At 39.3% G+C, this 16,472-nt stretch overlaps 2 protein-coding genes across 7 annotated transcripts; one reads left to right on the top strand and one right to left on the bottom strand.

Annotated features, from left to right (window-relative positions):
• Nucleotides 1–69: 69 nt before the first annotated feature.
• On the bottom strand, nt 70–5,331 carry tmem169b (transmembrane protein 169b). The gene is made up of 3 exons (XM_030757492.1): nt 5,206–5,331; nt 4,283–4,612; nt 70–2,934 (listed from the first exon to the last, which is right to left on the bottom strand). The coding sequence occupies exons 2-3, from the start codon at nt 4,554–4,556 to the stop codon at nt 2,306–2,308; spliced, it is 903 nt and encodes a 300-aa protein (XP_030613352.1). The 5' UTR covers nt 4,557–4,612; nt 5,206–5,331; the 3' UTR covers nt 70–2,305.
• Nucleotides 5,332–8,398: 3,067 nt separating this feature from the next.
• Nucleotides 8,399–16,321, top strand: LOC115800509 (involucrin). 6 transcript variants are annotated; one of them, XM_030757925.1, is made up of 15 exons: nt 8,399–8,463; nt 8,552–8,555; nt 8,744–8,800; nt 10,509–10,635; nt 11,806–11,895; nt 11,986–12,173; nt 12,266–12,308; nt 12,393–12,516; nt 12,605–12,719; nt 14,006–14,070; nt 14,812–14,993; nt 15,077–15,212; nt 15,797–15,835; nt 15,926–15,953; nt 16,031–16,321. In XM_030757925.1, the coding sequence occupies exons 5-15, from the start codon at nt 11,807–11,809 to the stop codon at nt 16,156–16,158; spliced, it is 1,137 nt and encodes a 378-aa protein (XP_030613785.1). In that variant the 5' UTR covers nt 8,399–8,463; nt 8,552–8,555; nt 8,744–8,800; nt 10,509–10,635; nt 11,806; the 3' UTR covers nt 16,159–16,321. The 6 variants fall into 6 exon arrangements, with proteins under 6 accessions (XP_030613785.1, XP_030613781.1, XP_030613779.1 ...); XM_030757921.1 differs by having other exon boundaries at nt 8,400–8,555; nt 12,405–12,516; XM_030757919.1 differs by having other exon boundaries at nt 8,400–8,555.
• Nucleotides 16,322–16,472: the final 151 nt, after the last annotated feature.

The following is a 16,472-nucleotide window of genomic DNA, read 5'->3' as shown; positions in this document are numbered from 1 at the left end:
GATTCTCACCATGTGAAACTGCATCACTTTACCCAGCCACTTCTATCCATAAACATTTGAATCATCAAATATTTAAACCATCTGGTTATTTTAATCCAATCTCACTTGAATTTCAATCGGTTTTATGATAGTTGTTTACAGTACAGGTATCTCAAAGTGCCGAAGTATAAAAACACGTAGCTAGAACATCTTCAGAAAGTATACTAGGCTTAAATATAGAAAACAAATGGAAGTGACATAAAATATGTGAACATGGAAATGTAACGGGATTTCTTCAGCTGGAAAATCACAAAAAACTTCATTTTGTTTGTGTGCAAACCAAAACAGTGAATACAACACAAATATCTGATTTAATGCTGTTCAACATATGATAGATAACATGACAATGAAAAAAGCATAATATGTCAGCTTGTTCTCAATATGGTCACGGCTGAATTAACCCTCTATAGGAGCTGGAGGCAAAAAAGGGGGCTCGATCTCCCTTCCTCTCAGTCTGCATGCATTGTTTAAATACCTTGATTGATTACTTTGATTATGTACAGAGCCCACAGGCTAAAATTCTTCTTACCCCAGAGGGTCATGTGTGGATCATATTATCACTTTTAGTTTCAAAAACTGCCTTAAAAAGATCTTAATCAGCAATGGATTATGCTAAAAAGAATTCGTGGAGGTCCAAAGAGATAGCCACACTGTTTGATTATATAAGTAAAATTGAAATTAAATGCTTAAGAATCGTCTGTTAAGCAAAAACCTGACATTTTGCTTAACCATAAAATACCAGTAAAATACCACTGGAATTCTTACCACTAATAAAAACATCACTTATGTAATATATTCCCTCATTGATATAAGGTTAGGTTTTTGTGGACTCCCACACACATTGGATGCATTATCCTCCTAGTAGTCACTAGTAGTCACTACAACTCCAAATGTGTATGAACAGTCCCCAACAAATGTAGGTTTTACTCCAAGGCTCGTATGTTCGCTAAAATCGGAAGTGCCGGCTGTTAAAGATAATGAATTCATGTCTTTTAAACACTAAACAACATACACTATATGGACAGAACTACTGGGCCACCTACACATTACACCTACAGGAGCTGCTTAGCCATGGAAACCCATACCACGAAGTTCCTGGCACACAGTTTGTGTGTCGATGTTAATGCTGAGAAAGTTTGGAGTTCTGCAGCGCACTATGCCCCTCAGCACTTGGTGACCCACTCTGTAACTTCATGTGGTCTGGTTGAATTGCAGTGGTTCCTAAACACTTCCACTTTGCAGTAATTCTACTTGCAGTTGATTGTGGAATATCTAGGAGGGACAAAATTTCACAAACTGACTTGCTGCAACAGTGACATCCTATTACAGTTCCATGCCCAAAATTCAATGAGCTCTTTACAACAGTCCATCCTTTCACAGATGTTTCTAAAGGTAGACTGCATGGCTAAGAGGTCTTGTCCAATACTTTTGGTCATATAGTGTATATGTTGCTCAAAATGAAAGATTCATGGGTTAGGTAGTAACTTAGGGCTATGTTGTGTGCTATAGGCAGAGGAGGGAAGGTCAGATTTTATGAGAATGCTGTTGTCTCTTGCTCTGGTCATAATGACGCTCTTGATGTGTATTCCTACTAAAATCAGCAACTGACACACAATAAACAAGCACCAGTGCCAGCAGGACAGTTGCCCCCTTTTCTTCCAGTTGTTAAGCTCCAAATACAACTGATTATGATTACTTTACAAACACAACAGTGTTGCTTTTGAGGGTATTTTTGATATCATTGTCACAGCACAGTGATCATATATAGTTAGGTACAGATATTTACAGATGAAGTGAAAGTTGGTGTAAACTCCCAGGCTTGTGTGGGTATCAGTGTCCACGGTTTGGCTGTGAAAACCAAGGCTAGTATATTTGAAAAGGTCTTTGAGTGGGACTGCTGTTCAGAAATTACTATTTAGTGATCTGTGGGAGGCTGTAATGAACCTGTAATTAAAAAAAAAAAAAAAGGCCCATAATAATTATGTTTAGAGTCCAATAGTGCTCTGTGGTAGCAGTTGAGCACCAAAGGACAGCTTAGGCAGTGTTTAGTGTGTGATCATTACCAAAAGAGACACTTTTAAATACTTAGAGAAAAAAATCTAATCAAAAGGTTCTTTTCTTTCTCCTGTAGCTTTCAGTAAAGTCTCAAACCCTTCATTAGCAGAAAGATAGAGTGGTGGTGCTTATTTTGACACTCAAATTATTGAAAGAATTTCCATCTTTGACGGCATCAGCAATATGTTCCTTGATCCTAGCATCCACTGCTTTACACAGATGATGTTTGGGCAAGTTCACTGGGTGCCTTGCTCTGCAGAGTGCCAGAAACAGTGTCAGAGTCAAGCAGCTCCACTACGCTGTAGGGCGAACAGTCTTCAAGCCCCAGCTTCCCACAGGCCCAGCCACAGAAACCTTTCTCCAGGTCTCGCACTGCCTGCCACCACTCACTGAAGGCCCAGGACACCTGCACCACAGCAGAGTACAGAGCCAGCGAGAGCGCCAAAGGCATGATGAGCACTGGGTAGAAGATGATAAGAAAGGGGCACACTGTAATCTTGTGCCAGAACGTCCGTTCCTCATTGTACACCAGGAAGACATTGTACCAGGTGAGGGTGCCATAGTAGAAGGAAGTAATGAAGGAGAGGATAAAAACCACGGGTGCACACGAGATGCTCCACAGGACTACATGGGGTCCCTGACACACACCTAAGCTACAGTTACGTTTGGAGCCTTCCCTCGCTTCGCATTCTGCATCAAGACGCTCCCTCGACTTGGCCAATTCCCTGATTTCCTTCTCTGTCAAAGTGACGTGTATGTCCACCACTTGACCCTTCTTCTTTCCACGGGTGATGGTGCCGGTCAGGGTCACATAGCGACTGTCTGGAGGAAGACTCCAGCCTGTTCATAGATAATATGACATGGAAGAAACAAAAAAGCTCTTCAAAATTACTGAAAATTGCTTTTTTTTGTCCAATGAACCTAAATTTGATTGACAAAGTTAAACTCTTCTGTCATCTTAATCATGCTTTGGGGTAGTATATACAATATACAGCAGACAGTGGCGAAACACTGCAAGATAGGCACCTGCACACTGAATAAAAGCTCCAGAAAGGACCAAGAGGACATTTTGATGTTACATTTTGAGTATGTGTAAAAAAGGTCTGTAAGCTATGGTGCATAGCATATGGCTACCTAGCATCCATACCATTACATCAGTATGTTCACAGCAAATAATTCACAGCACAAAACTCAGAAGATAATTGCCTGAAATAATAATAATAACACAATGAAGGTGATGAACAAAGCCAATTCTCAAAATGTTGGGACTCTGTGTAAAATTTAAAGAAAAACTGAATGCAGTCATTTGCAAATCTCATAAACCCATATTTTGGTCACAATAGAACATAGAAAACATGCGGGCTGTTTAAACTGAGACATTTCACCATTTCATGAAAATTTTTAGATCATTTTTAATTTGATGGTTTTGATGACAGCAACATGTTTCAAAAACGTTAGGATAGGGCCAACAGGAGGCTGGAAGGTGGTAGGTGATAGATGAAGGAACATTTTGCAATTAATTAAATTAACTGGCAACTGGTCAGTAACATGATTGGGTATAAAAAGCATCTTAGAAAAGCAGTTTCTCAGAAGTAAAGATGGGCAGAGGTTCACCAATCTAAAAAAAAAAAAACATGTCTACGAATTGTAGAACAATTTCAGAATTATGCTCCTCAATTTTGAATATATCATTATCTAGAGTACATAATATCATCAAAAGATTCCAAGAATCTGGAGAAATCACTCTCATTTGGCACATCATGAAACAAAAAATAGGACAAAGAGGACCCAGAATTATTGGGGAGCTAGAATCCTAAATCAGACAAGAATGGGACATTCCTCTCCTAAATGTCCGGGAACTGGTTTCCTCAGTTCCCAGAGACCATGACCCTGTCGCAACCGTTTTTTGTCATGAGCTAATATTTTTCTTAAAATTATATATATTTTCTCGGTTTAATATGTTTAATATATTTTTTTAATATGTTTTCTGTGTTCTATTGTGGATAAAATATGGGTTTATGTAAATCATTGCATTCTGTTTTTATTACCCTTTATACAATGTACCAACTTTTTTGGAACTGTGTTTGTAGCAACACTAAAGGCTGTATTATGTATGAATCCTTTCCTGCAGTAATAGTAACTGGCATGCTGGTTTCCTGATTTTAACAATATGTGACAGCTTTCTCACCTTCGCCTGTGGGTGTGCAGAGGAATTTAGTTCCCTCCTCAGTGCTCCTCTCTGCCACTTCCTCTCCTCCCTGGTCCTCTCCTGGTGCCCTCTCCATTTCAGACCGGTAGACAATGATGGACTCAGGACGTGGGTCTTTCTTCTTCTTCCTCTTCCTCCTCATGGAGGGTCCTGCTTCTCCATCGTCTGCATGGCTCCCCGACACGTCAGACCTTAAGGAGGCCATCTGGGGGCTGCCTTCCCCCTCAGTTTGAGGCTCCTCTACCTGTGCCATGCTCTCTCATTCATCAGTTAACTCTTACTCTGAGGCTAGTGTTTTTGATGTGTTACCTGCAGAAATGAATAGTGAAATCATAAGCAACATAAAAATCTCCACCTATTGCATTAAGCTTTCAACTGATTGCAAAGTCATAAAAACATGCACACATACACACAACCACACACACAGAGCGCCATTAGGAAAAACATGTTTTTAAGCTCAGTGCACAGTGATCCTGGCCCAGATTCTGCACAGCAGCCTATTTTCTCTTTATGTGTCTATGTCAAATGTCACGTTATGATTGATCTCATGGCATCTGCATGAACTGGAAACAAATAGGATATCACAAACAAAGCATGACACATTTGTTCATAGGGGGGAGGGGGTCTCTTTGCACTACAGCGCAGCAATATAGGCTGGGGCTCAGGCTAATATAATCACGTCCAGACACATGATAGAAAAAAAAAATGCAAAATTTCTAGAAGGAAATGTGCAGTTGTTCCAAAACAATGCATTTTTTTCATAAGAGGGGGGTGAAATCGACAATGCAGCCCTTCATACAGCTGATCCCCTCCCATTTAAATCCCACCCATGTCCGCTCTTTTGTCTGCAGCCGGTGACTGTGTGCACTAACCACAATATTTCCACTGAGATTTCATCTTACCTTCAATCCGCTGGACGAGCACCGTGTAGATGAACTTGCACCAAGAGAGAATAAATTACTGAATCTTCCTGACACAGAGCAGGAGCCCACACATTTCAGCGCTGTGTTTTGTGCCCATACAGATGCGCTACGCAAAGTGGTTTCCAGAATAGCACTAATCCCGCCCCTCCAACCTCTGCCGCACAACAATCCCCACGATCCATGGTCCTCACGGGCGTCATGTGAACAAGGAAAAAATGATGGTGGGGTGAGAAAAACAGCGGTGCCTAATATAATCCCCGAAATAAAATACAAATATCATACGATATCTTGTATTTTAGACTCTACGATATCTCAGCTGAAAGGTTTTTAACCTCTGTTGTGTATTAGATTATGTATGTTATTTATTCCATTTTAAGGCAACGTATTACAAAGCCTATAGGTCTATAAAATACAGCAGTGTCAAGCATGCAGCTCCGAGGCCACATGCATGGCTGTGCAAAGTGTGAAAGTCACACTGAAATTAATTCTCCTTTTTTTTTTTCAAGAAAAATTTTCAATTCCTGATGCGTGATCCTTACAACACAGGAGTAAAAATGCAATGGAAAGTTCAAATAATTGTAGAGCTACCTAATAATGGTAGACTCAATATACATGGAAAAACTGAGATATGTTGTTGAAATTGCACTTATTTTTCTTAATATATCTCAGGCTGTTCATCTTTTTATTTATTTATTTTTTAAACTAATTCAAAAAGAAGTAACTTTTTTGTTTTCTAGCAGATTTTTAAGTGTGTCTTTTGGCAACACCTCAAATGAACATTTTCAGAATGTACAGCACTGTGTAAAAGTCGAGCTACCCCTCATTTCTTTAGCTATATTTTGTTATGAAAATTGGAAATTGGTGGAACAATTTGTTGAAAGATGGGCAGACATACATGGAAATACAGTTTAAAATGTTGAAAGCAGCTTGCATAATTCTAATGAGCTTGAAAGTCAATATTTGGTATGAAAACCTTTATTCTTTAACACAGCCCGAATGCTCTAAGTCAAGCTTTTTTGTCATTTCTTTAGATAGTCTTCAGGAACAGCTCTGCAGACTTCTTGAAGGACATTCAAAGCTCTTCTTTGCTTGTGGGCTGCCTTTAGATGATCTCATACTGCTCGAGTAATGTTGTGCTTTTCGGCACCTCTAAAGTGTTAAACAGAAATGTCATATATTAAAGAAGTGCGTCCTTTGCAGACAGCTGTGGTGATGTGCATGGATGTAGGCTGCAGCAGTTCCAACTCTGCCCCAGGGGAAATTGCCCTTTGAACTTGCCAAAAAAGTAATCCAGAGGTTTGTCCAGCACCAGGTACATTTGCACATTCATAAAACAAAGCACTCTGATGAGGCTGTCATCTAAAGCACCCTCTGGACTGCCCTCCCCCTTCTGTCAGTTTTTTTTCAGGGACAAAGGTTGAGCTCGCTTTGGTCCTGTTTGGCACAGACTCCACAGACAACCCTCTGAGCCATAACGGCCAGTACCAGCACATCAGAGTACATCGACACCTCATGGTCCCTGACTTTGACCTGCTGATAGAGATTGAAAATCAGATCCAACCAGAGAGTCAGCAGGGTGACTGTATCCTTCCTCCTGAACACTTTTTTTTTATTAATATCATGTACAAACTTAAATCTGCAGGCAAAGTAATGTGCAAAAAATCTTGAGCCACCCCTCATTTCTTTATATTTTGCTAGGAAAATGAGGAACAGGTGCAGTTATTTATTGAAAAATGTGCAAACATGCATAGAAATCCAGTATATCAGGCAAAAACAGAGTTTGTACAATTCTCACAAGCTTGAAAGTCAACATTTAGTGTGACCATCTTTATTCTTCAATACAGCCTGAACTATCTTAGGCAGTTTTCCTGTCATTTCTTTAAGTAGTCTTCAGGAAGAGTTCTCCAGGCTTCTTGAAAGACATTCAAAGCTCTTCTTTGGATGCTGGCTGCCTTTCGTTCCACTCTCTGTCAAGATGATCTCACACTGCTTCAATAATGTTGAGTTCCAGGCTCTGGGATGCCGATCCTTGACTGATAGGATTCCACTGTGTGTTTTTCAATCCAGGTATAATCCAGTGTGTTGTCATGCTGAAAAGCTATTGCCAGTCAGATGCTTTCCAGATAGTATTGCATGGTGGATCAAAACCACCCTGTTTTTTGTTTTTTAATTTAAATTAAAATTTTATTTTTATTATTATTTTTTTTTGTTGTTGTTTTATTATTATTTTCTGTTTTTATGCAGTTACTGGGGTTAGGTTAATTGGTCACTAAATTTTTTTTGCTGGGATAGGCGACCCTGAAAAGGATAAGCGGAAGCGAATGGATGGATGGATGGATTTTCTGTTTTACAGATGGCTGTAGACTCTCATTGTTGTACCTCTCTCCTAAGCTCCTCCATACATATTGATAATGATTTGAACCAAAGCTTTGAAATTTATCTTCATGACTCCATCAGACCTGTTACCACTGATTTTCAGTCCAGTTTTTGTGTAATTTGACATACCTCAGCCTTTTTTCCCCCATGTCCGTACCTTAAGAATGGCTTCTTGAAAACTGCCCTTCCACTGAGACTATTTTTGATGAGGCTTCAGTGAGCTGTAGCTGGAAAATAGAAATGAGGGGTGGCCTTGAGACTTTTGTACAATACTGTACTTCTTTAACCCTCAAGCAAACAAGTTTTTTTAGCAGTCATTTATAACCTTGTTATATCTTATACAGTAATACTTCTTTAAATGGCTCTGTTTGTGTTTATTGTATATTTATGGGTAGATGGAACTAACTTGGTCATACTGTTTGACACTTTCACTCTGTGTGCACTGACTTTATTGCACTGTCCTCTACACTTTACTCTGTCATACTAGGCCAGTTTATTGTCACCTGATATCGCTTTTTATATCTTCATGTTTATTCTGCTGCACTGAATTTCATATGGTTTACTTTATCATATAATTATAATGCTTAGGCAAATAACTTTATTTTAATAAAATTAGTATGATAGTGGTGGTCTCGAGCTGGTTCACAGAATACCACTAAAATTAAAAAAATAGATAAATAATTTTTTAAAATTAGTTAAAGGCCTTCACTTATATGCTTGCATTAAAAAAAATAGAAACAACCAAATGAATCTCTAGTTCTTAACTGATAACTGAAATAATTAAAAAAGAGTTAGCGTGGAAAATCATCTCTTCAGGTCTCAGTTAGCCTTTAGCAGTAGTACCAGCAGCCAGTAAGACAGGTATCAGTTGATGTGGTAATACTAACCTGAAAACATAAAAATGAATGACAAGTATTCACTTGATAATATCGACAGTCTCCTCTTTCAGCTCGGTAAGTTTACTTATTTAGTTTATTCTAGTTTAACAGTAGTTTTCTTATATCATGGATTAGCATTAGCTTGTTAACTGTATGGCTAAATATTAGCCGCAAGCTAGCTACTAATAACCTAAAATTTATAAGAAAATAAAAGTTTTTTTAAAAATATAATATAAGTGTAATTTGTATTTTTATTTTTATAGCTCTTGAAACTCGGGAGCTTTCTCAAAAGAAGAATGAAATCAACCAACAGATTAAAGGTGTGTGTTAGCATTAAGGTTGGTCATAGCAAACTAGGCTAAAGGCAGTGTCTACTGGTATGGGTTTTTCTTTTTTTTTTTCTGTCTTCATATTTAGCTACAGTTAAGAATTACAACCATTTTTATACACCGTCCCCATTTTCTAAAAAGTAATGGGATAAAGTTGCACAATTTTAAATATGAGTATTATTTTTTGCCATAGTAAAGTCTTAGGATGCTTCTGCAGTTTGCTGTGGGACATTATCTGTTTATTTCTGTACAAGTTAGAATTCATCCTGTGTGTCTTTTTATATCCTTGTATGATTGGTATGTGGATGTGTGTCAGTGAGCGTGCTATTTGTGTGTATGGGTATGCACACAGCTTGGTCTGGACCTTGCTGAGCCATGGCTATGTAGGACATGGTCATGGAGGTTGGGGGTTATCTCTCCCTATTGGTCGTTGCTGCCTCCCCCAGGATGTTAGTACCTGTTGGTTTCAGGGTGCATGTCTGGCTGTTTTGGTGTGGTTGGTTGCCTGCTCCCTTGGGGGTTGAGATCTGGGGGTGCGCCTCTGTGGCACAGGGGGGTTTGGGCTCTGCTGGGTGTCAGGCAGCTCTTGGGCACGTGGGGTCACAAGGCCATGTTCTCAGATTGTACCAGGGTGGCTGGCCTCTGGTAGGGTTGGCTGCTCGTTACCTCTGAATCTCTAGATCTTTTGCACTTTGGCCACGAGGACTCGGTCTAGGGTCTCCCTTTTTCCTCTTCTGGGGTGCACACGCAGTTGCAATCAGGATGTGGGCCCTCGGGTCTTCAGAGTTCTTGGGGGGGGCTGCGGACAGTCTGGGTCTCCTGGGTCATTCTCTGTCTGCCTCTGGCTCCCAGGGGTCATTGTTGTGCCTTCTCACCTTCATTATCAATTACGTTTCCTGACAAAGACACTCACGCACACATGCACACAAAACACAATAAGATTGTTTTTGCATCAGTGTTTTATCATATACATGTATATTTTTTCAGGTGCTGTTTGTTTTTTGGTGAACCACTGTGTTTTTCTGCTTGTGTTCTGTCCTCTTATTCTTATTTTTTCTCCTATTTTCAACCCTTTTTTCTTTACGTTAAAATCCACTGTGGTGGTGTACAGAGGCCAAACTATAAATGTTTTCTCATGTCTACTTGTGATTTTACTTCCTGCTTTTGCTCTCTTCCCTCCTTTATGATTGTCTTTCCCATCATTAGTTTTCTCTGTTTGATTGTTTTCTCTCTGCCCCTGTGTGTAAATATAGACTTGCCTATCCCCTTTTCAGTTATCAGCTTGTCTGTTTATTCTCAGTTTGTCCATCTTTTGTTTCTCGAGCCCTTTAAGGATTTCTGTTTGGTTTTTCGTATTTAGTGGGCTTTTTTGGATCATCAATAAGTGGCAGTATCTTATTTATCATCTCTGGTTCCTTCTTTTTGAGTAATTTAAAGAAATAACCTATCCTTTCCTTATAAGGTCAATTTAACCCAGTATTGTTCAAAGGGCCCTACTTTAGTACTTGGAGGATTGATTACGTTTCCCATCCAGTACATTTCCAGCCACCTGGCTAGCCTTAAGGGATTACATTACAAAGTGATGGTGTCCTTTTGGATTTCAGCTATTAATCTCAGAAATAGTGTTGAGAATCCTGTAGCATGAACCTTGGCTTTTAATACCAAAGTATTTGTGCTGTGTTAATGTATTTGGCAACAGTTTGCAGAGCTGACATTGCTGAGAAGAAGTCTTACATTGGAGAACTCCACAGAAGGATTGAGAAACTTGAAGAGGAAATTGGAGTGAAACAGAGCACTGTAACACGCAATAAAGGAAATGCAAAAAGGTATGGCATTGTGTAAATAGGTTATACATGTGCCAAACCATGCTAGATTTACAATGGTACATAGTAAGATTTTAAATATGACCCAGATATTAAAAAAAAAAATGCAGATCGAGGTTCAGAGGCAAACACTCGATATCATCAGGCATAAAGAAAAAGTATTTTTAAAAACATTGAAGTTGATGATGAACAGCAGGAAGATAGAGTACTGTGCACAGGTATGTCTTTATAGTTTGCTTCCAAGCTTTCTTGTAATTTTTTAAAGTGGTCTTGAACAATAGTTCTCCTGGCTTATTCTAGGTTTTTCAGATTTTTTTCTTTGGACATTGGCTGCTTTTTCAGTAATTTTCAGTCCAGTCCAAGCACCTAACTCAAGGGATTAACCAGTGTTGTATCTACACATAACAGACAGCTTAGCAAAGAATCAATTTTAAATTGTATCTCCAGTGATACAGAGGTTATGCCAAATTACACAAGAACTGGACTGATAATCAGTGACAACAGGTCTTATAGAGTCATGAACCCAAATAGGGCATTTTTGGTTCAAATCATTAACGATATGTATGGACGAGGTCAGCAGAGAGGTACAACAGTGAGTCTACAGCCATCTGTAAAACAGGATGGAGGCTCTATCATAGTTTGGGGCTGCATTTGTCATTCCAGCCAGTGGTGTTGGGAATCTTGTCAAAATTGATGGAATTATGAATGCAGAGGACTCCTCAGGTTTTGATCATCATACAATACCATGGTGAGTCATCTGATATCATTTTTCAGCATGACAGTGATCCCAAACACACTGCCAATGCAGTAAAAGCATACCTAGATAGAAGAACTCACAGTGGAATGCTGTCAGTCATGGATTGGCCTCCCCAGAGCCTGGACTTCAACATTACTGAAGCAGTGTGGGATCATCCTGACAGAGAGCAGAACAGAACAAAAGCCAGCCAACATCCAAAGAAAAGCTTTTAATGTCCTTCAAGAAGCCTGGAGAACTACACTTGATCACTACTTGAAGAAATTATGAGATGCTTAAGAGAGTTCAGGCTGTGCTGAAAAACAAAGGTGGTCATATCAAATATTGGCTTTCAAGTAATACAGAGTGCAGTCCTTAAATAAGGTGTATCAAGTTACAAAGGAAAAGTAAATAACTTACAGTATACTTTCTTGTTTTAGAATGAAGACAACTAATGGCCTGCTTCTTCAGTATGAGCAGACGTTGAAAGCAGAACTGGAAACAAGAAAAGCCAGCTACAACCATGACGTGTGGGTTCATTTAGTAGCTGTGTTTATGTTTAATACATTTTTGTGTTGCAAACAAGCAAGCTGAATTGTTCTTTATTTGTGACTAAACAGACAGGTCTTTGAAGAAAGGATTGCAAGCTACAGAAAGACTTTCCAGGAGCATAAAGACTATTATTTACAAAGCCCTCTCGCTGAAAAGCTCCTCCTGCTGCAGGCTGAAAAAGAGGAAATTGAATGTAGGATCAAGGCTTGGGATGAACAAATAACAATGAAGCAGAAGGAGCTGGACCATCTTTCTGGTGATAAACCTTTTATATCTTCATGTTTTGCTCTGGTAGAGCTAAAAATTTTACAGCTTGTTATACTGTCCCTTTAATATTTGTCTGAACAGGTCCAGTAGTCACTTCATTTTCCACTGAGAAACTCCCAGATAGGTAACTTTTTCTGAATCATACAGATAACAAAGAATAATCACACATAGCTTCCAGTGATGGTCATTTCTGACTGACTGAGTCCAGTTTTGTATCTAGTGCTTTTGGCCTGCAGCCTGTAACAGAACAAGAGAAACTATTTGATCATCAGACAGCAGAGGACAGAGATTCTTCCATTGATATTTCCTCTCTGCATCTCAACCAGACAAGGGTACTGATTTAACATTTTAATAAAAGCATTTAACCACCAGCAAGCAATCATGAAATGTAGTTAAAGTTGGCCCTGTTATGTCTTCCAGAAGGGTTATAAAACATCTGATGAAGAGGCAAATGCTGAAGTGATTCATGAGGGAAACATCCAGGATTCATCCACCTGTTGTACTTCCCCAGAAAAACCAAGTCAGCAGTTATGTGGTAAGTTCTTCAGTTTGTATTTCTTCATGCATCAGAGGGATGTACTAGCCACACTTTCTTCACTTTAGTTGGCTTGACAAAACCTAAAACCGCAGTCAGATATACCAGCTATCACAATGGTGGTTATCAATTTTTTTTAACCTAGGCTTTCTGCCTCACTTTGGGAGTCAGACTGTGGAAGTCTGAGGGAGCATCATTTGACTCTTCTTACTCATTAAATGGATTGATTGAGTGCTGCCTAACTCAGTCTATGACTTTGGGTGATGAAGAAAGATGTATTAAAGTAAAGAGAAAAGGTGCTGCAGATAAGTAAAGAGAGCGATGCTGAAAAGTTAGTTGCCGTCTTCTTTCAGCTGCGCCCTGTAAGGGTCACCTTATCACCCTACCCCTTGCATCCTCCTCTGTCACCAACCCTCTGCATGTCCTCCTTCACTACATCCATAAATCCTCTCTGTGGCCTTCCTCCAGCCTAGCAGTTTCACCTTCAACATCCTTTCAAACCTTTTCAACAATCTCTCTCTAATTTTATCTGCAAACTGCTCAACCTGAGCTGTCCCTCTTATTTCTAATCCTGTCCATCCTCCCAGTGAAATTAGTATCTTCAGCTCTGGCTCCTGGCTTTTTGTCAGTGCCGCTGTCTCCAAACCATACATCATAGTTGGTCTCACTACCTTCTTGTAAACCGTCCCTTTCACTCTTGCTACTATGCCTGTCCACCCACTCCACCCTGCCTGCACTCTCTTCACCTCTTTATTGCACTGTCCATTAATCAAAAGTTAATATATTTTCCGCTCGGTGCTCTTGTTCATTTTTAATGTGACTTCAGTTGCAAATTAGAGCTCTGAAACTTTAAACTTGGTCCACTGAAACACTACAAGCTACTGAGTACATTCAGCTCTTATTTTGCCCCACAGCCTGATGACAGCAACAAGAAAATAACTTTAGCTTTAAAATCTATTGATTAACCTTTAAAAAGACTGATCGACTTGCTGTGTTCTATTATCTGGAATTTCAGGAGTGTAAACCAACTTGGCAGCAGATTAGGCTCAAGTAAAACATAATTATGTATTTTCAGCATCACCAAGTTCATGCTGCTATACAAACTACTTATGATGTAGCCAGATTGAACGAGAGCAACCTTTGTGACACTGAAAGCTCTGATTTTAAGCTCAACGTACGCCACTAACCTGTGAATCTGGCTTTGTAGTACACCTCTCTGATGTCATGAGTTTTGATTGGATAATTATGTTAATCAAACCACATGAGCAGAATATTTATTTCTTCAGAGCAGAGTCAGCCAGAGGAAATGCACACTGAGGAGCAGGAAGAGGAAACATCACAAGAAGACCAGGTTTTCTGATTTTCAATTTACTATATTTGCTATTTTCTGCCCATGCACCCAAAATCACTTCATTAACCAAGCTTTCCAAATTTATTAAAAAACTTCCTTTTTTTTTTTTTTTTGCTATCTGTCCTAGTTTGCCTTGCAAAAACTGGTTTAAAGGTCTCCACTGCAGAGACTGTGTTATAAATAGGCAGTGGCTTGCTATTGAGGAAGGAAGGAAGGAAGGCCATTCCTTTGTTTTTTATATGTCTTTACCAAAAGGGGCACTTCTCCTGTAGAAACCCACACAGTGCGATTAGGATTGTTTTACAGGCTGCGATCTTTGCACAGGGTTAGAGGCTACCACTGTTTCTCAGAAACCTACATGAAAAGTTGGGGTTGTAGCGTTTACAAGGTAATCTAGCAAATGTCTATAAATGATGTGCCGTATTATGGGAACTGTAGGTTAAATCTTTCTGGTCTCTCCCTGGATATTTCCTATTCTACCAAGTGTGATTTTGATATCTTTTGATATCATTTCATATCTTCTGATACCATTATATATCATTGATTTATTCTACTGTATCTAAACAGCTCAGATTCAGTATGTGTTTCTAGAATAAATTTCAAGTTGCTCAGGATCTCGTTATCAGCAGTTTTTATTTAAAAAAAAAAAATCTGTTGTCCACAAAATTATGACCACCATTGAAAATTCAGTTTTACAGTTATCCATTCTAATTGTTAGAAATGCTTTTACCTCCTCCACAGGAAAAGCTGCTGCTTGTATCACACGTAGAGGAGGTTCTCAAGAGTGAGATGGAGAAGGGAGTAGCTACACATGAAGAACAGGCACTAAGTGACAAGGACAACGAGGAGCTCGCTGCTTCTGATCCTGAGGCATTCCCAGCAAAAATGACATCTGTGTCTTCAACCCCGACATTCTCATTTAAGTAAGGCTTTGGATGAGTGGTCTGACGCTTCGAATTACCCTCACGACTACTCCTGACAACTGTTTTTCATGTGTTCACTGTAGCTTTAGCCCTGCCAGCTCCCAAGATCAAAGGCCCTCTGAGACCAAATCTCCAGCTTTCCTGTTCTCTCTGAACTCTGATTCCAACACAGCAGGCTTTTCTGGATTTGGATTTGATGTGGGTTCATCACAGGAGGAGGTGAGGAATACACGATCTGACTGTCTGTGGAGGTTTTTGGTCACCCAGGTCATGGTAGCCTTACGGGCTTGAGTTAAAAGCAACTAGACTTGAAGATGTTTCATTTCTCAGCAAAGAGGCTTCTTCAGTTCTAAAACATGAGCGGGAGTCCCAAGTCTTTAGCCTGTGTGTTATAGTTGGCTGATAATTGAACTGTCCATCTCTCAGTCTAAACTATAACATATAAACTAGTATAAACACTGTACTATAAACTATAACGCAGTCTTGAGATCTCTTCCCAAGTGTTTCAACCCCCACTCACACTATTACCCATGAGGGTGGGGCAGTCTCACAAAGAATTCACACCTTGGCTCCTGTGACCTTTAACAACCCTAATGACAGGGTGGGTCAGCGACTCTCAGGGCAACCTCCAAAGGGTTAAAAACATCAGATTCCTCATCAGCTTTTAGAAATTAAGAAGCCTCTTGAATGAGAGGCAAAAGCTTCTCATGAACCAAAAAGAAGTCCAGTTGCTTTCAGCTCAAACGCTTAAGAGAGAAATCACAGTTTTCCTGCTGTGGAATTACCTTCAGGTTTCTTTGCAGGACTCTTTTGGTTTCACTAGATCTTTATTCACTGAGAAGGTAATGTCTTTTCATTGTAAACCTTCTCCAATTCATCATGTCATCTCATTACTGGAACAAAAATACTAAATTGTATCCAACCCTTTCTAGAAAACCTCTGAATCAAAATCTTCAAGCTGTAAGTATCAAATCACTAACGGTTTGTGTGGTGTGGTCATTTTGAACTACAGGTATGTGCTGTATACGATTTTACAGGCCCTCAATTCCTGTTTGACCAGCCAGAGCAGTGTGAGGACTTCCAGTTTGCCTTTGGCACCAAGAGCCCTCAGTCAACTAAAAAAGAAAGCACTGGAGATGACTTTCCATTTTCATTCAACTTCTGAGAGCTCTAAAAATGTTTTGAAGTCCTTAATTGTTTTATTTTATAGAACACATTAGCTGAAGCTGAAATAACAAAACACTTTTTGTTCTGTTAAATGGTTATTAATTTAAAGGTTTAACCTAAAGTTACGTGGGTAAAGATTCAGACAATTAACAGAGTTCAATCAAATTTTATTAAAGACAGATACAGACTAAAGAGCAATAATACACACATACATTTATATTCCTTTACAGAGTTCCCTGTTCGTGTGAAACAGTTGTGAAGTTTATTTTTATGTTGTGTGTTCATATTTTGTTGTTTGCTGTTCAGTTTAAA

The sequence above is a fragment of the Archocentrus centrarchus genome, chromosome 21 (assembly GCF_007364275.1).
Source record: "Archocentrus centrarchus isolate MPI-CPG fArcCen1 chromosome 21, fArcCen1, whole genome shotgun sequence".
NCBI lineage: Eukaryota > Metazoa > Chordata > Actinopteri > Cichliformes > Cichlidae > Archocentrus > Archocentrus centrarchus.
Note: the sequence above shows the minus strand (reverse complement) of the source record. Positions and strands in the feature narration are given on the sequence as shown.